General features: G+C 39.6%; 2 protein-coding genes and 3 pseudogenes across 2 annotated transcripts, besides 15 other annotated features; all 5 read left to right on the top strand.

The window, feature by feature from the left end:
• Window positions 1-1194: 1194 nt before the first annotated feature.
• Window positions 1195-2775, top strand: Tb11.v4.0034 (variant surface glycoprotein; the record flags this gene model as incomplete). Its single annotated transcript, XM_824696.1, has 1 exon — window positions 1195-2775. One exon carries the CDS (start codon window positions 1195-1197, stop codon window positions 2773-2775), a length of 1581 nt encoding a protein of 526 aa, XP_829789.1.
• A 261-nt stretch (window positions 2776-3036) lies between these two features.
• Window positions 3037-3082: a microsatellite.
• Window positions 3083-3206: 124 nt separating this feature from the next.
• Window positions 3207-3234: a sequence feature (AT_rich).
• Window positions 3235-3254: 20 nt separating this feature from the next.
• Window positions 3255-3282: a sequence feature (AT_rich).
• Window positions 3283-3349: 67 nt separating this feature from the next.
• Window positions 3350-3542: a sequence feature (A-rich).
• Window positions 3543-3604: 62 nt separating this feature from the next.
• Window positions 3605-3655: a microsatellite.
• A 1095-nt stretch (window positions 3656-4750) lies between these two features.
• Window positions 4751-4802: a sequence feature (AT_rich).
• Window positions 4803-4819: 17 nt separating this feature from the next.
• Window positions 4820-4870: a microsatellite.
• Window positions 4871-4902: 32 nt separating this feature from the next.
• Window positions 4903-4946: a microsatellite.
• Window positions 4947-6481: 1535 nt separating this feature from the next.
• Window positions 6482-7903, top strand: Tb11.v4.0033 (variant surface glycoprotein; the record flags this gene model as incomplete). Its single annotated transcript, XM_824695.1, has 1 exon — window positions 6482-7903. One exon carries the CDS (start codon window positions 6482-6484, stop codon window positions 7901-7903), a length of 1422 nt encoding a protein of 473 aa, XP_829788.1.
• A 320-nt stretch (window positions 7904-8223) lies between these two features.
• Window positions 8224-8380: a microsatellite.
• A 737-nt stretch (window positions 8381-9117) lies between these two features.
• Window positions 9118-10764, top strand: Tb11.43.0004 (annotated as a pseudogene).
• Window positions 10765-11028: 264 nt separating this feature from the next.
• Window positions 11029-11055: a microsatellite.
• A 1664-nt stretch (window positions 11056-12719) lies between these two features.
• Tb11.43.0003 lies at window positions 12720-14244 on the top strand (annotated as a pseudogene).
• A 44-nt stretch (window positions 14245-14288) lies between these two features.
• Window positions 14289-14316: a sequence feature (AT_rich).
• A 37-nt stretch (window positions 14317-14353) lies between these two features.
• Window positions 14354-14378: a sequence feature (AT_rich).
• Window positions 14379-15420: 1042 nt separating this feature from the next.
• On the top strand, window positions 15421-16919 carry Tb11.43.0002 (annotated as a pseudogene).
• Window positions 16920-16989: 70 nt separating this feature from the next.
• Window positions 16990-17010: a sequence feature (AT_rich).
• Window positions 17011-17159: 149 nt separating this feature from the next.
• Window positions 17160-17194: a sequence feature (AT_rich).
• A 10-nt stretch (window positions 17195-17204) lies between these two features.
• Window positions 17205-17236: a microsatellite.
• Window positions 17237-18549: the final 1313 nt, after the last annotated feature.

Genomic DNA, 18549 nt, shown 5'->3' with positions numbered 1-18549 from the left:
GTCACTCTATGGCTTGTTCAATGAAGGTGAATCCATTTCACTAGATATTGTTGAAGATAAGTATATGAAATTTATTTCGCAAGATGTTAGGAGGATTTGGAAAACTGAAGATTATTTGGTTGTAGTTGGAATACCTTCGATAGATAATGATAAAAGGTTCAGAAGAAGGAATTTACAGAGAGACACGTGTTGGAGTTATCCCGAAGTGGCGAGAAAGGTAAATAATTTTACTGGAAAGTTTCTTGTAATATATGCTCTTTCACCTCACACAAATAACAATTGTGAGCTAAGAGAAGTTCTTGGAGAAGAAGGGTATTTATATCAGGATGTTATTATTTTACCCGTGTGCGATGTGAACCCTACAACAGATAAAGAAGTTGGAGATGCGGGTAATTGGGGCTGGGAGGCAGAACTCACTAGGAGTAGAAATACATATTTGTAATTCAAATTTGAAGTTGAAATATTCAAAACAACTAATCCTTATATTATGAAAGCAGATGATGATATTTTTATGAGAGTGCCACTGTATCTAAAATATCTAGAGCTGCTTCCAAGAGAAAAATTGAATATGGGGAGAGCTGTTGGATATCCTAAAGAATTTAGTGATGAAATTACATGGCACACGATAGGTTATGCGTCCACTTTATCTAGGTATGTAGTTATGGCAATTGTTGATTATGAAGCACTGAAAAAATTAATAAAGTCACCAATTAAATTCAGAGATTTCAAAACCTATATCGATTTTAGAGCACTTAATGAAGATATTATAGTTGGAGATGTTATAAGGAGTAAATTGAAATTTGAAAGTTTATTAACAGTGTATATGCAAGATTGTCGTTATGTCATGCATTTACAAAGGCCACTAGATAGATTTTTAGAAAGTAATCCTAACCTTATTGTTTTACACCACATTGCTGAGGATGAGTACATGTGGTTGGTGAGCACACTACCAGCGCTGATCTCGGCACCGTCACAAAATAAAGTCAAAATAAAAGAAATAACAGCGTTTTGGCACGAGTGTAGCTGTTAACAACCAAGGGTCGAGAGCACGGCTAGGTGACCACGCTAATTACTTTTCTGTTTAAGACAAAGTATACCCCAAAGATAAGCTGATTTTTTTAACAACAACATCTGCATATTATATGGACACAATAAAGGTCAACAACACAAGGTTTCACCACAGAGACCGCTGAAATGTACGCAATAATGCTACCAATGACGATTGTGCTTTGGTTAGTGACGAAAACAGAAGGGACAGACATTGTGGGCGGAGCCAACCGCCAGGAACACGCGGCTTTGTGCAAATTCGTGGCGATGGCACCGCGCGAAGTAGAGATACCGACCATACCGGCTATGCCAGAAGACGACCTGGACTACATACACATGGTAAATTTTTCAGCAGCAACAGGATCTTGGCAAGAAATGTTTTACAGCGACAAAGCTGCGAAGAAAACGCACGATAACCCAAAATCAGCGGGCCAGGATGGCAGAGGGTTTGAAGAAAACTGGCCTCGGTGGACAAAGATCGCCGCCAAAAAACTGGAAGCAACGACGGGGGGACAAAAAAACCAGGCGGGCATAATGGAACTAACCGAAGACCAAGAAACTCTAGCCCGGGATCACTTAAAGCACATTAGAACAAGAGCGCACGAGCTGGCGAAAGAATTGCAGAGCATACAACCACCGTCCGACGCACCCAAGGATAACACGGCAAAAGAAACCATAGCAACAGCCGTATACGGAGAAAATGCAAAGCCAGCAAGCAACCCAGACCCATCAAAGGTTTTTACAGGCACAACAACAGGCACAAGGGACTCGGTATGCAAAGCTGCAGGCGGCAACGGCAACCCGGCAACAGCCCTGGAAGCCCTCACATGCGTCTGCTTTAGAGGCACAAACAATGTAGACCCAGCAGTTTGCGTACAGGCGGCCGACGGCGGCACCTGGGAAGCCGCCAGCACATTCGCGACCGGGGTAACGGCAGCGAACCTAGGCAAGCTAGCAAAATCATGTCCGTTTGACGCAGGACAAATAACCGGCACAGAAATACTAGCCGCCATAGCTAACCTCAACGACCTCATACACAAAGACACCAGCAACGCATACCTAGGACAGTTCGCAAGCTCGAAATGTGACGGCAACAAAGCGCAAGGCGTATGCTTAGAGTTCAGCGGCTTCGCAAGCAAGGCACAGCCTATAGTAGAACAACTAACCTGGATACCCCCGCTAAAAAACCTAGCGCTAGGCCTTCAAACACTTGAAAGCAACAAGCAACGCGGATTACAGATAATAGAACAGATCAAAAAACTAAAGAAAGATGCAGTTGTTATTGTAGACTCGGCAAAAGCTACGGCCGCTGCACTTGAGAAAATCAAAGGAGGAACTCAAAAACAGCATACAATAGGGCAGACGACGACCAACTGTAGCACTCACACAACAAACCAGACTTGCATCAAAGCTAACTGCAAATGGGAAGAAAAAGATGGAAAGGGGGAATGCAAATCTAAACCAGGATCGGCAACACCGGAAACAGCAGGAACAGAAGGCACAACAAAAGAGGGGGGAACAACTGCAGCTTGGTGCACAGGGCACAAAGATAAAACCGCTTGTGAAAATGACAAAACAGGCGACAAGCAAAATTGTGCATGGAGAAAGGGTAAGGAGGGTGAAACAGATGAGCCTGAAAAGGAAAAGTGCAGAAATGGTAGTTTTCTAGTAAACAAGAAATTCGCCCTCGGCGTGGCTTCTGCTGCATTTGCGGCCTTGCTTTTCTAAACAAAATTTCCCCCTCTTTTTAAAGTTTTCCTTGCTAAAAATTTTTGCTACTTGAAAACTTCTGATATATTTTAACACCTAAAAATTCATTCGAGAATTTTTTGTTGGTTGTAAAAAAATCTGATTCTGTAAAAAATTGTTTTTCTGGAAACTAAAAAAAATTTTTCTTTTCCTGTTGAATTTTTAACTTTAACTTTTTGTGCAAGTGGTAGAGAGGATAAGTAGGAATTGGGGGTAGTTAGGTTAGTTAGGTTAGTTATGGGGTTAGGTAGGATTAGGCTTAGGATTAGGCTTAGGATTAGGGTTACTTTTTTTCTTTTCTTTTTTCTTTAATTCATTTTTTAAATTCTTTTAATGATGCAGCAGCTGTTGATTGTGCGGACCCTAACCCTCCTCCCCCCCCCCCCACGCACGCCTCCCGCAAACGCACCTTTTTTTAATTTTAATTTTAATTTTTTTCGTGACCTTTTTTTGCTCACTTTTTTTTTGAAAAATTAATTTTTTTTACCACATTTTACAGCACACACTTTCTTTTTTAAACTTTCTTTTAATTTCCTTCGGGCCCCAGTTTAGATTTTTCTTTTAAATTTTTTTTCAGTTTTTTCTATTTTCCGAGTTTTTGTTTTTTTACATTTTTTTACATTTTTTTTACATTTTTTTTGAATTTTTAACGGTTTTTAGCTTACATTTTTTTTACATTCTCTTTTTTTTTTTTGCTTTTTAGTTTTCGACATTTTTCAGATTTTTTTCGTTTTTGATTTTTTTTTGTTACAACCCGGCATCGTTTTTTTTGTCAGCGCCCCTTTTTGTTCGGAGCGGCAAATGCGGTGATTCGGGTTAAGGTGTTTCGGGTTAGGTGGTTAGGGTTAGGGTTATGGTTTTAATTTTCCTTTTGATATTTTTATTAGCAGTGATGCGTGGCGACTTATACCTTTTTCTTAATGATGCAGCGGCTATTTTTTTGCCGCGAACCCTAACCCTTATTCACACCACCGACGTCCGTGCTTTATTTTTTACTTTTATTTTAAGCTGCAATTTACATTTTCGCTCTTGTTGCTTTTTCGAAGCTCAGCTCTTCATTTTATGCTGTGCGCGGCTTTAAAACATTTTTTTTAAAAAAGGGCTGGATCGTGGAATATAGCGCTGCACGTGCCTTTTCTTTTTACGCTGGCACGCGGAAGCTTCGCTGCACGAGACGATTTACTTTTCAAGAGGCGCTAACGATAAAATCTTAACCTTGGAAGCGTCAGAATATGATGTTCGGCAGATAAAGCCAGTCGACATAGCAGCCTGGACCGGTCGTGGTGCAGCACAGCAACACAGCCAAAGAAAGAGGAGGCGGCGAGCAGTTAACTGCAGTGTCAGCAGGGCAATGCAAGCGCAACGCCATGCCCCGAAAAATCCGGCGGCAGCCCCCAAAGATATTAATAAATGTCCCCATAATCACCAATTCCGAAAATACACTGCAAAAACAAAGGGGCAAGCTAACAGTAAAGGAACAAAATAAATGCAAACTAAAAAACACAACTGCAGAAGAATGACAATAAGCTGACTGCGACTATGGCACAAAAACACAGGAATGCAAACCTAAAGCAGGAGCTGGAGATGGAGCTGCATGGAGCAGCGGCTTCAACTGGGTGTGCAAGGCACTAATATCAACCTGATTGTGAAAGTGACAAAACAGGCGAGAAGCAAAATTGTGCATGGAGGAAGTTTAAAGAGGGTGAACCCGAACCCGAAAAAGAAATGTGCCGAAATGGTAGTTTTCTAGTAAACAAGAGATTTGCCCTGAGTATGGCTGCTTTTATCGGTTCGGTAGCATGTTAAGAATTATTGCTCAGTTTTATAAAATTAACGAAATTTTTAAATACTTTAACACTTTTTCATGAAAATGCGAAATTTTGAAAAACTCTAAAATATAAATTTTTTGCTGAAAGTGACATATGGGTTTAAAGAAGTATGGCGATAGGGTAAGAAAATTAGTTATATTTTAATTTTTAAATTTAGTTTATTTTGAATTATTTTATGGATACTAGTTAGAGCTATAATAACGATAGTAATAATAATAATAAAAATGGTAATGATGATGATGATAGGAGAGTGTTGTGAGTGTGTGTATACGAATATATAATAAGAGCAGTAATAGTAATAATAGTGATTGTAATAATAATTCTTATTAAGATAGGAAACTGTTGTGAGTGTGTAAATACGAATATTATTAAGGCAAACGGAGGAATAAAAAGTAAATGATGATGGAATATGCTAAGTTTCAAACATAAACATTCAGATTGGTATCTTCATACACAAGAATATGATGGACGGTATAGTGAGGAAGAGACACTCTGCAGTGTATAGGCCAAATTATCGCGCCAAGCCATGTGCAGTGATAAAGTTCCACGAAGAACCATATATTTTTATGTTTTAGATTTAGAAACAGAGCTGTATGCTTTTTTATGGAAATTCAAAACTTGTTAAAATTCAAATATAATTTTTTATGGAATCTCCTATTTTCCTAATGTTTTTTAAGTTTTCCCTTATTACTCTCTCAAAAAATTTAAGAAAAATTGGATATTAAAATTCCGTACGTTGAGAAATTTACTGTTACCGCTACTACTACATTTAGTGTATTCAAGCTCTGTAACTCCTCAAAAGAACACAACAGAAAATATAAAAAATATAACACATGATATGTATAAGAAAGGAGGAGTATCTGTTTCTGTAATTCAAACTCATGCAATTCAAGGATAGCGTAAACTCATTTTGAGTGCCAAACTAAGCCATGTTAAAATTATTACAATTTCGATAAGAAGTTTGTATAGCTAAGTTAAAATACCTAAGTGAATTTTGGAATTTTTAGAAAGACATAATTCAATTGATGAGGATATTGTAATAACTGTTGACGGAGCTGATGGTATTGTTTGTGATCGTCATAAATATGAAAAGTCTGTACAATATTTTATACAAAATACTGCTGAAATAAAGACAAGTTTAGAGAAGAGGATATTCATAAAGAGGATATAGAGAAATGCTACTGTTTTTGATCTTTATTATAAAAAAGGGAAAGAGAAGAAGCTACCTCATTTATTAAAATCACATCCTAGTGGAAAAACTTTTCTTAGTAAAAGTGGTAGCTTAATAGCGAGAGTATTTTCAAAACTTTACTAATTTGGAGTGTGATTGAGGAAGAAGCTGTTGGACAGAGATTTGTTTTGAAGAGAGGAATGATTGGATTGGATTATGATAAGAGTTTTTTTCTATTCCAACTAGTGGAGAGTTTGGAGAAGCCCCATTCATTCATTTTCTTTTGGTCAGCCAATTGCATGGGAAGAGAAAGCAAGACTGATTATGAAAAATCTTACTTGGAATAATGAATTTCTAGTGTAAAGTCAAAGGTTGAAAACGGCAAAGCCACTAACAACATTTTTTTAATACGTTGAAAAAGTGAGCGTAAGGTATAATTTTTTTTGTAGCAATATACTGTAAAAGGTGCTCTGTTCGTACCTGAAAAATAGAGAGAAAGCCACAAGAAAGTGTGAATACAGTCATTGGAAACAGAGAATTCCTGATTTTCATTATTAACAAAAGTGAGTTGTTTAAACGCACACAGCCTCCAACGGGAGTCAGTCGTGTCTTATTCCAATTTCACTGTGCTTCAAAGGCAAGGCAGTCAAGCTGCAAGTTTAAAAGAAAGATTCAAAACTGCGCAATGCCACAGATCTCAAGGTGTTCAAGGCACCAATTAACCATAGCAGTGTTGTCGCTAGTCTTGTCGAATTTAGCAGAAGCCGCAACTTCGAACGGCGTAAACGCACCGGCGTACGCAACTTTGTGTGACATTTACAATCTTAAGCATGCTAAACCACAGACACTATGGACAAGGCAGTTTGATAACGCAGATGATTTAATAACTGCCATTTACAATCTGAACATCAGTACCGCAAGTGATACGTGGTTAGAACACAAAGACGGAGAATTCGCAGGAGTCTCAGACGGCAGCGAGCGTGCTACCAAATTAGCAAACTGGGTTAAACGAGTCAAAGAGGCGACGGAGCAGGGTGCGGCACCGGGAAAGCTGGGCCCGTACGCCAAGATAGCCAACAATGCATACAAAGCCCTGGCGAACAGACAGATTCACGACTTGTATAACATAGCACAAACCAAAAAAGCAGCCTTCGAAGCCGCCAGCAAAGAAGTATCAACGGCGGCAGCGAGAGCAGAAAGGAAGATCCTCGACACGATATACGGCGAAGGCAAGGACAAATTCGAAGCTGCAACTTTCAATAGCACAAAAGAAAACATGTGCGGCAACGGCCACAGCGGCCACAATAACGTCGGTTACAGCATACTAAATGACATGATCTGCCTTTGCACTGCGGACGCAACCGACACCGACAAAGCATGCGGCGAAAAAGGCATGGGAACAGTGACAGCCGACACCACCGGAGCCGACACCGCAGCAGCAGCCCTCGAAACAGCATGCACCAAGAAAGAAGCGAAGCAAGAGCTATCAGAAGCCCTCATCCAAGCAAAACTAGCGACGTTTTTCTCGCACATCGGCAGTTTACCAAGCAGCCACAGCAATGCAGCCGTCAGATTTGTCCTCGGCGAGGCTCAAAGTACCGGATGCCAGGGATCATCGAACGCACAGTGCGTAAACTACAAACTGCAATTACAAAACGGCGGCAACGGCATTCCATGGGTCAACCACCTGGAAGTGGCGGCCGCGATTTTAAGACGAGCAGCAATTGCATACGCCGAAGCGGGGAAAATCAATGCCGAGCTAGCAACTCTGAAAGAGCAGGCCACCAGCTTACGCAATGCAGCAGTCATAGGCATTGCTCTGCCTGATGGGACCGCGGCAGCGGAACGACTCAATGAGCACAAAGAACTTAGTGAAAGTGCAGAACAAGCTTGTAACAAACTAAATAGTGAACAAAAGTGCAATGCTGATCCGAAATGTAGTTATGAAATAGAAAGCGATGGCACCAAAAAGTGCAAATATAATGCGACAAAAGCGGAAAAAAGTGGAGTTTCGTTGCCACAAACTCAAACAGGAGGGGCAGAAACAGCAACAGATAAATGCAAAGGGAAAGGAGAGAAAGATTGCAAGGCTCCGGATTGTAAGTAGGAAGGAAACAAATGCAAGGATTCCATTTTCCCTTTCAATAAGAATTTTTCTCTGATTTCTTATTCCATTAGGAGTTTGATGACATTTTAGTATTTTAATAATATTTGCTCAATTTTATGAAACTTATGAAATTTTATGAAATTTCCCTATTTGTAAAAATACACAAATTAGTGAATGTATGAGGAATATTTAAAAAATGAAATTTTGTAAAATATGCATGATAGTAGGTTTTGTTGCAAATTAGTATGGTGATAGGGTTTGAAATATGAATGAAATTATGAAATTTGATTTTTTGTTTCTTTAATGTATATTGGTTAGGTTAATAATAATAATAATAATAATAATAATAATAATAATAATAATAATAATAATAATAATAATAATAATAATAATAATAATAATAATAATAATAATAATAATAATAATAATAATAATAATAATAATAATAATAATAATAATAATAATAATAATAATAATTGGAGAGGGTTGTGAGTGTGTATATACGAATATTATAATAAGAGTAGTGGTGGCTACTGTACGAAAGGCAAAAATAGAAGTATTTTAAACGACGGCGGAGATTAAATGATATTATTTAAGTGAGTGGTAGGGAGAGTAGGAGGAATATAATCAGTGAAAACACAGAAAGGGAAAACTGGAAGGAGATGTAACATGTTCAATTTTAAAAACAAGCATGACAATGAGCATCATCATACACTTAGATAATAATGGGGAAAATAGTGAAGGAAAATTGCAGTAGAGAGGCCAAAACAAGTCAAAAATCATCAACAAAAGAGGTAATAAAAGATGAAAGAGAATGAAAGATCATATTTAATGCAGGGCCAAAAGTCGAAGCACACCACAGAATAAAATATAGGAAAAAGAATTTGCGCTCAAAAGCTAGCACAGATATGGATAGACGCTTAAGTGCAGATGGTAGCAACTGTGTTTTTTAATCTGGGGCAGTTCTTTATTTTAAGCGGAAAGGTTGTGGCGTGGTTTTCACCTCCACGCCATGTTATTTTTGGTAAAATGGAGAAAAGGATAACGGCAATTTGCAAAATGTGGGTGAGTTCAGGTCAGCGTTTGTAAAAAAATATGAAACTAAAATACAAAAACAGAATAAGACAACAGTTAGAGCAAATTAGCAACAAAATTAAACCTCCCCTCATCACACCTCGTTTAAAGCTGGAAACCGTAGACCCTTTTACTCAAACATGGCAGCAGTAAACGAACGACACCGCAACGTGGTAAGATTCTTAACGTCCCTCACGATATTATTGGCAGTACCGACGGCGGTAAAAGGAGGTAGTCCAGCAGACAGCGCGGCAAAAGCTGTCACCGACATTTGCTCAAAGGTCCAATACATTCTTAACATTGCGGCGACGTTGGAAAATAGGGTAACAACAGCAGAAGAAAACCTAAAAAAACTAACTGACAACCAACAGATGCTTTCGCTGGCGACAGCGGCAAGCTGGCAAGGGCCCAAATACGCAGTGTATGCTGCATTAACAGCACTGGCGACAGTGCGGACGCTAACGGCTGCAGCTGCACTGAAGACAACAAGAGCACGCCGGGAAAGAGCAGCAGAAACAATACGCAAAAGGGTCCACCAACTGCAGGCGGTGCAAGCAGTAACCGCAGCACAGCCACCGGTATGGAGGGTTTCGAGGTACCGGTTTCGCAAGCGCGGCTGGGACGTACGGAGGGTCAACTGAAGTCTGTACGTTAACGACACCAGAAAAAGCTGGTGACAACACCGCTTGCGCGGCGGAGCTGCAAAACAAACAGGACCTCGCAAATGCCGTGGTAAAAATGGAAACCGAAACAACGATCAAAGTGGCCAAGGATGTAATTTTCCGCCGCCGGGACAAAACGCTCAAAGAAGAAGCAAAAGGGACACCAACAACAGCCAGCGGATAAAAAACAAACGACGGCAGGTGCGGCATAACCGGCGCCACAAGCAGCTATGCATCCAACGGCCTAAACGCTTTCCTCAGCTTCACAACAGCGGCGGACACAGATCTCGTAAACCAAGATGTCAAACGAAATTCGGAAGCGGGGGACGACTGCGGCGGGGAACCAACCGACACCACGGCACTCACCGTCAACAAGGCCCGCCTCGCTTATACGGTCTGTAAAGCACGGGGCATCAAGATCCACTCGCCAAAACAAGTCACTAAAGAAACGATTGCAAGTCTAAGCAAAGACCCTCAAATGCAAAGAATTACGGCAATTTTACTGGAAACCCAAGCTGTAAACAAAGAAGTGGACATAACCGAAGCCAACACACTCGCCATTCTAAAGCAAGCTTACGGCAGCAGCAAAGACTCTCTAGAACAGAACTTTGTAAACCCCTAAGCGAAGGAAGCACAGCAATAAAAATAGGGGACCAAGAAGCCACAGGGCCGATTTCCGAACTCTCCAAAGAAAAAAACTTCGCGCACACTCTGGCCTTCTTTACTGCAAGAATTCATAGAAGCCCTGCCACAGCATAAAACAAGCAAAAGCAGCTACAACCAGGGGTGACAGACGTTTGCAAAGGTGAAGCCGAGAAAGAGAAGTGCAACAACACCCCAGGGTGCAAATATAATGAAAAAGATAGCAAATTCGAAGGTAACACATCAAAAGCCACAACAGCAGGAGAGTCCACTTCAAAGTGCTCCGAAAAGAAAACTGAAGGGGAGTGCAAAGATGGCTGCAAATGGGAGGGCACAGGCGAAAATAAAAAGTGCGTAGTGGATCCAAATTACACACCAAGACAAGAAGATGCAGCAAATCGAGGTGGAAAAAATACAAATACCACAAGAATAAATGCTGTTGTGATTAAGGAACCTCTTTGGTCTGCATTTTTTCTTCTATAATTAAGTTTTTAAAAATGTTTTTTGTTCAATTTCATGAAAACTTCTTGTAACATTTGCTACAATCTTCTTAAAATTAATATATTTTGAGATTTCTGTGGTGAATATGAAAAAAATAGATACATTCTTAAGAATTTGAAATATAAATGTTTTGCATAATAGTGATCTATAAATATAAATTATTAGTGTGAGAGGGCGTGAAAAATGAATGCTATTCTAATTCGGTTTATTTACTATTCCGTTTATTTCATGGGTATTGTTAGGGTTATAATAATAATAATAATAATAATGATAGGAGAGAGTGTTGTGAGTGTGTATATACGAATATTATAATAGTCGTAATTAAAACCCAGTAGACTGACAAGATAGAATCACTTAAAGCAATGACAAGGTGAAATAAGAGTAAGTGAGTGGGTGAGAAAGGGAGTGGGAGAGAACTAGAAATAATATGAAAGGAAGTGCGGATAGACGAATAAAAAGAGAAGGTAGGATTTCTTAATTTCAAGCACAAAGAAGATGTGTGGAACATCATACACGACAATACTATGAATAGGTATATGAGAAAGAGACAGAATGCAGTGTACAACTAAACTGTATTAGCTAAGCCATTTTCTGATAGAACAACAGAGTATAGAAAATTCGAAACATAACGAGGAACAAAATGACAGAATACACGGTATCGCAGCAAAGAAAAAGTAATAAATTAGGAAGACGGAAAGTATCCGGTGTTGCTACGTGTTTCGTTTAAAAATTTTTAGACTAGAAGCAGCTTTATTGACTGGGACTGTAATTTTTAACGTGATTGAGAATCCTAATATCCAACTGTGATTAAGAAGCTGAGGAAGAAAAGAAAAAGAGGAGGGAATTTTTAAGTGAAAATTAATATCAAATTTTTCTTCTCAGATGTAATACTAACAGACAAAGTTTTTTGGATATAATATAATAATATCAGGAGATTATTTTAATACTAAGACAAGTATTTGTGTACCTCAGGAAGAAAAATTAGTATAAACACACGGAAACTTCTTAAAATAGCACATATACTAATTTTTGTAAAGTCTTTATTAAGTAGAGAGAAGTAGTGGCTGGTCCCTCAAAATTATTATCTTGCATAGAGATACCGTACAACCTACAAGTAGTGACAAGTCACTAACTATTAGGAGAAAGACAGGTAATTGTTCAATGGAAACAATAAAGAAGTCTAAATAGACGAAAAACGTGAAAGCTGACTCTAAATTACCAATACTCAAGCGCCAAAATACATCTGGATGTAATGCTGAGCAGCAGTAATATGCCAATCGTGAACACGGGTAAAAACGGACAAACTTGTTTATTTCAACTCAAAGTCTAGTATGCAAGTTAGCGACATATGGAATCTATTTGAATCCATAAATGAAAAGTGTTTTATATAAATATGTTTAATGGTATAGGTTGGAATAAATGTTGCGTTTTATTCGGCAGTAGTGCGTGCTTTTTTACAAGTTTGTTAAAACACTCAGAAAAACCGTAAACCAAATAAAACTTTAACGGGAGGAAGCAAGAAACAGCGGCAGTAAGTGAAAGAAAAGCAGACTCCAAAAGAGTTGCAACAAAATTTAACAATCTGATGCACAAAGGGAATTAGGAGGTGATTGCTGTTCATGGGTATCCCCCAACAGTTCAGCGCAGTCTAATAACTGAAAAACTGTAAAACCGTGGCTGTACTAAAGGTGAAAAAGTTCAGCAACAAATGCAGCGAAGGTCGTTGTATAATAAAGCAAATACCAACTAAACTTGACAAGACAACTGAATTAGCTGAAACACACTATTTAACCCCGAAAACATTCTCGCAAGTACCCGAGTGATGGTGACACACAAAGCCATAAACAAAAACAACATACTCCCCCCATAGCCCCTATCAATCGGTTATTTTTAAACCACAACCAAAGAAATAAAACAACAAGACCAGAAACTCTTAAATGCAAAAAGCGGCGATCTTGGCTATAGCGTTTTTCGTACCGACTGACACACTGTCAAGACAAGCAGCCGCTGTAGATGCGGGCGAAAACGCCGTGTTCGGAGCGCTACTTTGCCCCTCCCTCCGACTAGGCGATGCACCTGTAACATTCAGACCAGCCCTCGCTGACGCCCCGAAGCCGCCACTAGAACTCTACAAATTAAACATGTCACTAGCGGACCCAGCCTGGCGGAAACTTTTCACACCACAAGGCGAAGGAGCGGCCAAAAAACCAAAAGCCAAACCAAGCGAAAGTTTCCCGGTTGAGTGGACAGACAAAGGGCAAGTCTGGGCCGACGCAGAAAAGGTACTGCAGGAAAATGGAGCAGAAAAAAATCTCATGGATCGCCTCGGCCTTCAACACGTTACCGAAGCGACCAAAGGCCAAATACGGGCGGCAGTTGCAGCGTACACAGAAACGGCTTTTGAAATCTACTCAAACTTTTAAAAAGCCAATAACAAGGCCCCAGACGAAGACGGCAAAATTAAAGGTGAACTTTTAACAGCGCTATATGGCGGTTCAGAAGACTATGACGACACGGCAGAGGGTAACAAACTGTAAACGGGGAGCAAAGCAGGCTACAGAACGGTGTGCGGCTGTGGTGCTGCGACCAATCCCACATTAACTGTATCAGCAACTTTCGCATGAGTGTGAGGAGTAGCGAACACCAAAAGTTCTGTCCACCCCTGCGGCGCCGACACGACGACGCAACCTAAATGGCAGGCGGGCGGCATAGTTTCAACGGTAAACTGGAAAAACGTCCGGATAGCATGCCCGGTTATAAAAAACGCACCAGTAACAGCGGCAAGAATCGAGACAGCACTAGATTCAGCAAAAACTGCAATAACTGTGAAAGGAACGGACGCCTATATTGGACCATATAACAGCACTGGTTGCAACGGCAATGCCAACGCCGCCTGCGTAAAAATTGCGACTGCGGCCAGAGACAGCAAACTAACAAAAGACAAAGTAAAATGGATCGAGAAGCTAAGTGCAGTAGTGATTCAACTGAGGAGTCGTAGCGAATACAATCAGAAAGCTACAGTCACCACAGAAAAATTGACAAAACTTACAAACCTAGATGAAGCACAGGCCAAGCTGTCGAAACTGATCCCCAGTGTCCCAACCCCAACCAACACCGCGAGCGGAGACAAAAATTCAGAGGCTAAAAAGGCGCAGACAAACTGCGAAGCAATACAAACGGCAGCAGCATGTAAACAAGCAAATCCAACCTGCGAATGGAAAGGACCTGATGACAAGGATGGAAAACACTGCAAATTGAATACGACAGCAGAAGAACAACCAACTCAAACAGGGGAAGCAGGAAAGACACAAACTTCTTCAGGTAGAAAGGTAAACAACAGAAAAAATACACTGAAAACTGCAAATGGGGTGATAGCAAGTGTAAAGATTCCAGTTTCCTTGTAAATAACAAAATTGGCTCTGAGTATGGCTGCTACTTTTTGTGAGTTCGATGGCATTCTGAGAATTCTAAAAGATTTTATCTAAATTTTATGAGATTTGCTATTGTAAAAAATTTTTATAAAATTAATAAAATGTGCTATATATTTTAGCACTTATTGATGAATATGTACAATTTTAAAAATTATAAAATTTTATGAAAATCTGTATGAAAGTGAAATATGGGTGTAAAGTAGTATGGCGACGGGGCATGGAAAATGAGTCCTATTCTAATTTTATGCCTTGGTTATTTATTTTTTAATGGAAATTTGTTAAAGTTATGATAATAATGATAAAAGAGTGTGTCGTGAGTGTGTATATACAAATAGTATAATGAGAGTTGTGGTTAAAACCAAATGCGTTGGTAAAATTAAGCAGTGAAAACAATAGCAAGGGTACAAATGGAGTAAGTGAATGAGAGGGGGTATAGTAAATAAGGAATATTACATGTGCTAACGGTTAAAGAGAAAATAAGAGAGAAGACGATTGAATACGCGTGAATTTAAACACGATAATAGTGTAGACAACCATGATATAATGTAGTTAATGAAATTGTAGTGCTGTATAAACGGAGTGCAGCTTGTAAACCAGGTAATGGCGCCGAGTCATCCTCAAAAAATAGTAAAAATACATAACAAAAGGAAAAAATTGAGGGAAACAACTGGTACACGGCAAAGAAGACAACAAGAAAAATGGTTGCTCAAGAAGAGAGGATTGTGTCCTATATTTCAAAAAGAAAAGGGTAGAGGCTACGGCTGAAATGATTGTTGAATCCGTGGTTATTAGCCTTATGTTGAATTCAAGTTGGAAGTGGAACGTCAACGACAGTAACAAGTGATTAATAGAGTGTACAGGGATTTTTACTTAATAGACAGAATGAAAAGGAAAAAATGGAAAGGGGGAGAGGGTGTTGGGTTAAAATTTATGGTTATTTTTAAAATGTTGTCATTGTAACACTGCAACTACGGCACTATAACAGTTCAACGCCAGCCAACATCAGGGAAATACTAAATGGAACGACTACCAGCTTAAATGTCCAGAATGACCAACCATCATAACAGCAGTGCAATGCGACGCAGTATAATTGTTGCCAGCGCAACTTCCACACTGTCACCTGCTGAAGATTAAACGCAAGGACCTAAAGGGCAAATAAGACGTTAAGCAGAAGAAAATAACAGGGTAGACATAGGTAGCGAAACGGATGTATACTCGCCAAAAGGCAGAAGCCCCAATCGCAATAATTGTGGCATTGCTTATAAGGTCGCAAGGGATAGTTGATGCGAGTGACAAGGCAGTAACAGCGGCGTCCACAACATGCAAGTAAATAGAATACAACAACAAGATAATAGATCACTTCGAAAGCATGCTTAGTGCAGCAACAGGAGACACACAAGCTCTGAGGAAAGAGGCGCTTGTCTATCAACTCGCAGCCGCACGAGCAAGTCAACCAGAAACCGCGCTAACGTACACAGCGCTGCACGCCCTAACGACAAGCAGGCTCCAGAAACAAGAAAGCGACATAAGCAAGGAAGAAAACAGAATAAGGACTTTAATAGACAAGCTGAGGTGCCGGAACGCTAATCTGAAACTCCTACTATACAGGACGCCAACACAACCACTCAAGGTAACGGCAACCGCCTACGCCAACCCAAGCAACAAGTGGCTGGGAGCCAGCGACACTCTCCAGTGCACTTTAACAGCAGCAGCCGAAGCAGCTGCAAATGACCCATGCAAGGGATTAGCAGAAACACCAGACATACAGCAGAATGCGGCAGCGGAATTCACTGCAGCTCAGGAATTTCCATTCACAGCCGATGACGAGTTTAAAGCACCAGCTGTAACTTCAGTAGTGCGCGGAATCGGCGACGTCGCCAGCGCAGCAAAAGCACTAACGGACGGCCCAGCATGTGCGGAGAACGCCAACTCGATGGGGAGCAAAACAACAGGTGCGGGAATCCAAACACAAACGCTAGCGGAACTAAAACAACCGCAAAAGACACCGGTAGTAAAAGCAAAGGGAACTGACCACAATTGTAAGGAAAAAGAGGATGAATACCCCTGGGGTTTCGTAGGGGCAGGCGAACTAGGGGGTCTGCTATGTGCGGCCAGACAAGTAACAATACCAACACAACAAGCCCCAAGCAGACAAACAGGGAAACAGCTAGCACAAGACCCAGCTATGGTAAAAATAGCAAATACCCTTACAGGCACAACACCAGCAGCAGAGGCAGGCACCGAGACCAAAGCAAAAGCAGCAAAACACATATTAGAGGACACCGACTCGACAATCCAAAAAAAATTCATTGACCCACTAGCAGAGATCACGATTGGCTTCAAGTTAGGTGATGCAACGGTGGAGGGAAACCTTAAAGATCTTGCAACTGGCGGCGACGCCGTAGCGACATTGACTTATTTGCAGCATCAGAAAACCCTAATCAGCAAGAGCAAACCGGAAATAAATGCCGGCCAGAAAACCTTGTCATCTGTCTGCAGCAGCAAAAGCAATCTAGCTGACTGCAGCAAAGACGATAAATGTGAATGGAAAGGCACAGAAAAAAAGGAAAGTGCGAGGCTAAAGATACGGAAGGGGGTGTGAAAGTGGAGAATGAAGAAAAATCTACAAACACCACAGGAAGAAATTCTTTTCCAGTTAAGGCTTCTCTCTTTCTTGCATTTTTGCTTCTAGCACAACAATTTTAGAAATATTGGTAAAATGGTTTTGCTCAATTTTATGAAATATTATAAAATGTATGATATTTTTTGTTACCAGATATTTTTTTAATTTTTTAAAGTTGGACATATTTTTAAAACGTTTGTTAACCCTTCGCTAAATGTGCGAATTTTTAAAAGCTCCAAAATATGAAATTGTGATACGACAGTGGCATACTACTTTAAAGTAGTATGGTGATAGAGCATGAAATATTGTGCTATCCAATTTTGTTTATTATGTTTATTTTTCTTATTTTTTTATATTAGTTAGGCTTGTAATAATGATAATAATGATAATGATAATAATAGGAGTATGTTGTGAGTGTATATATACTGATACCATAATAAGAGTAATAATAGAGACTAAATTAACATATAAAAATAAAGCACTCGAAGTAGTGGCAAGGATACAATGGGAGTAAGTAAGCGAAAAAGAGAGGGAGATGGAGTATGTGCACTTTCAAAAAGAAACATAACGACGCGCTGCCTCACGGGCAAGAAGATAGAGAAGAGGGTGATGAAGAGGGCCAAACAAATGCACGGGAAAATGAAGCCTCAATACTTAATACAAAAAAGCAGTATAAGTGTAAGACACTTAAGAGTTTCACTTCGAGTCCGCTTCCAAGAAATCCTGGAAGGACGCATTATTTCACTTTTGTTCTTAATAACTGATATAGAGCAATCTATTACAGATACTTCATCTGTAAAAGACTTACATTTTGTTCACAAGTACAACACTTATCAGAGTTTATCGCTCTGAAGAAGAAACAAAAAAAGAACCAAATTTAGAAGTGTTAGGAGAAAGAAAAATAATGCATCAAACCTGCAACATAAAAGTAGAAATAAAAGCGTTTCATCATCAGATAGTTTAGAGACACTTAGTGTTGGTGAAAAAACAAGCAGCCAAATTAGTAAAGTTATTACGAAGAAGAAAGCTTTTCGTTTTTTTTAGAACTAAGTTAACCACTTGCTTTTTAAAACCGCACCTTAAATGGAAAATTTAGTGTATTGACAATGAGGTGTTTAAAAGAGTGCAATTAAGTTCATTTTAACAAATACAAAGTATTAAAAATATTAGTTCATATAATTATTTCACATTACTAACAGATTTCGATACCTTTAAACTAAAAAGAAAGCAATATGTACTAGACAAACGTAGAAATGCATTGTAAAAATTGAAGAAGTAAAAGTCTGCATTTTTCAATTGCAATTAGTCCATAGGAAAAAAGTGGAACTTAGTCCTTCTCAATGCTCAAAATGTACGCAAACAAACAGAAGAATAAAATACATAGAATACGGGGCTAAGCTCGCTGCGCGCCAAGGAACTAAGATTGAAAAATAACTTAGGGTTCCTGTGTGGGGCCCTCATGACAAACTCCAAAGACAGTTTTAGTTCACCCAGAAAAGTATGCAACTGCAGTGAAAACCAAGACCGTGGCTTTAAATCTACTGGCAGGTCCTAGTGTTCGTCACAAAGCATCATAACAAAGGTTTCCAAGGTTCATATACGTCTTTTAGAGCCGATGGAGGAGGGAAAAGAAACGGAGGCGATTTGGGCATATGCAAAAAAATGGATGACAAGCGGTGTCTGTGCGGCGTCGTTAATACAAATGGAAAGAAC

The sequence above is a fragment of the Trypanosoma brucei genome (genome assembly GCF_000002445.2).
Source record: "Trypanosoma brucei brucei TREU927 chromosome 11 chr11_scaffold01 genomic scaffold, whole genome shotgun sequence".
Lineage (NCBI taxonomy): Eukaryota > Euglenozoa > Kinetoplastea > Trypanosomatida > Trypanosomatidae > Trypanosoma > Trypanosoma brucei.
The sequence above is the reverse complement of the archived record's forward strand: the minus strand, read 5'-3'. Positions and strand labels throughout refer to the sequence as shown.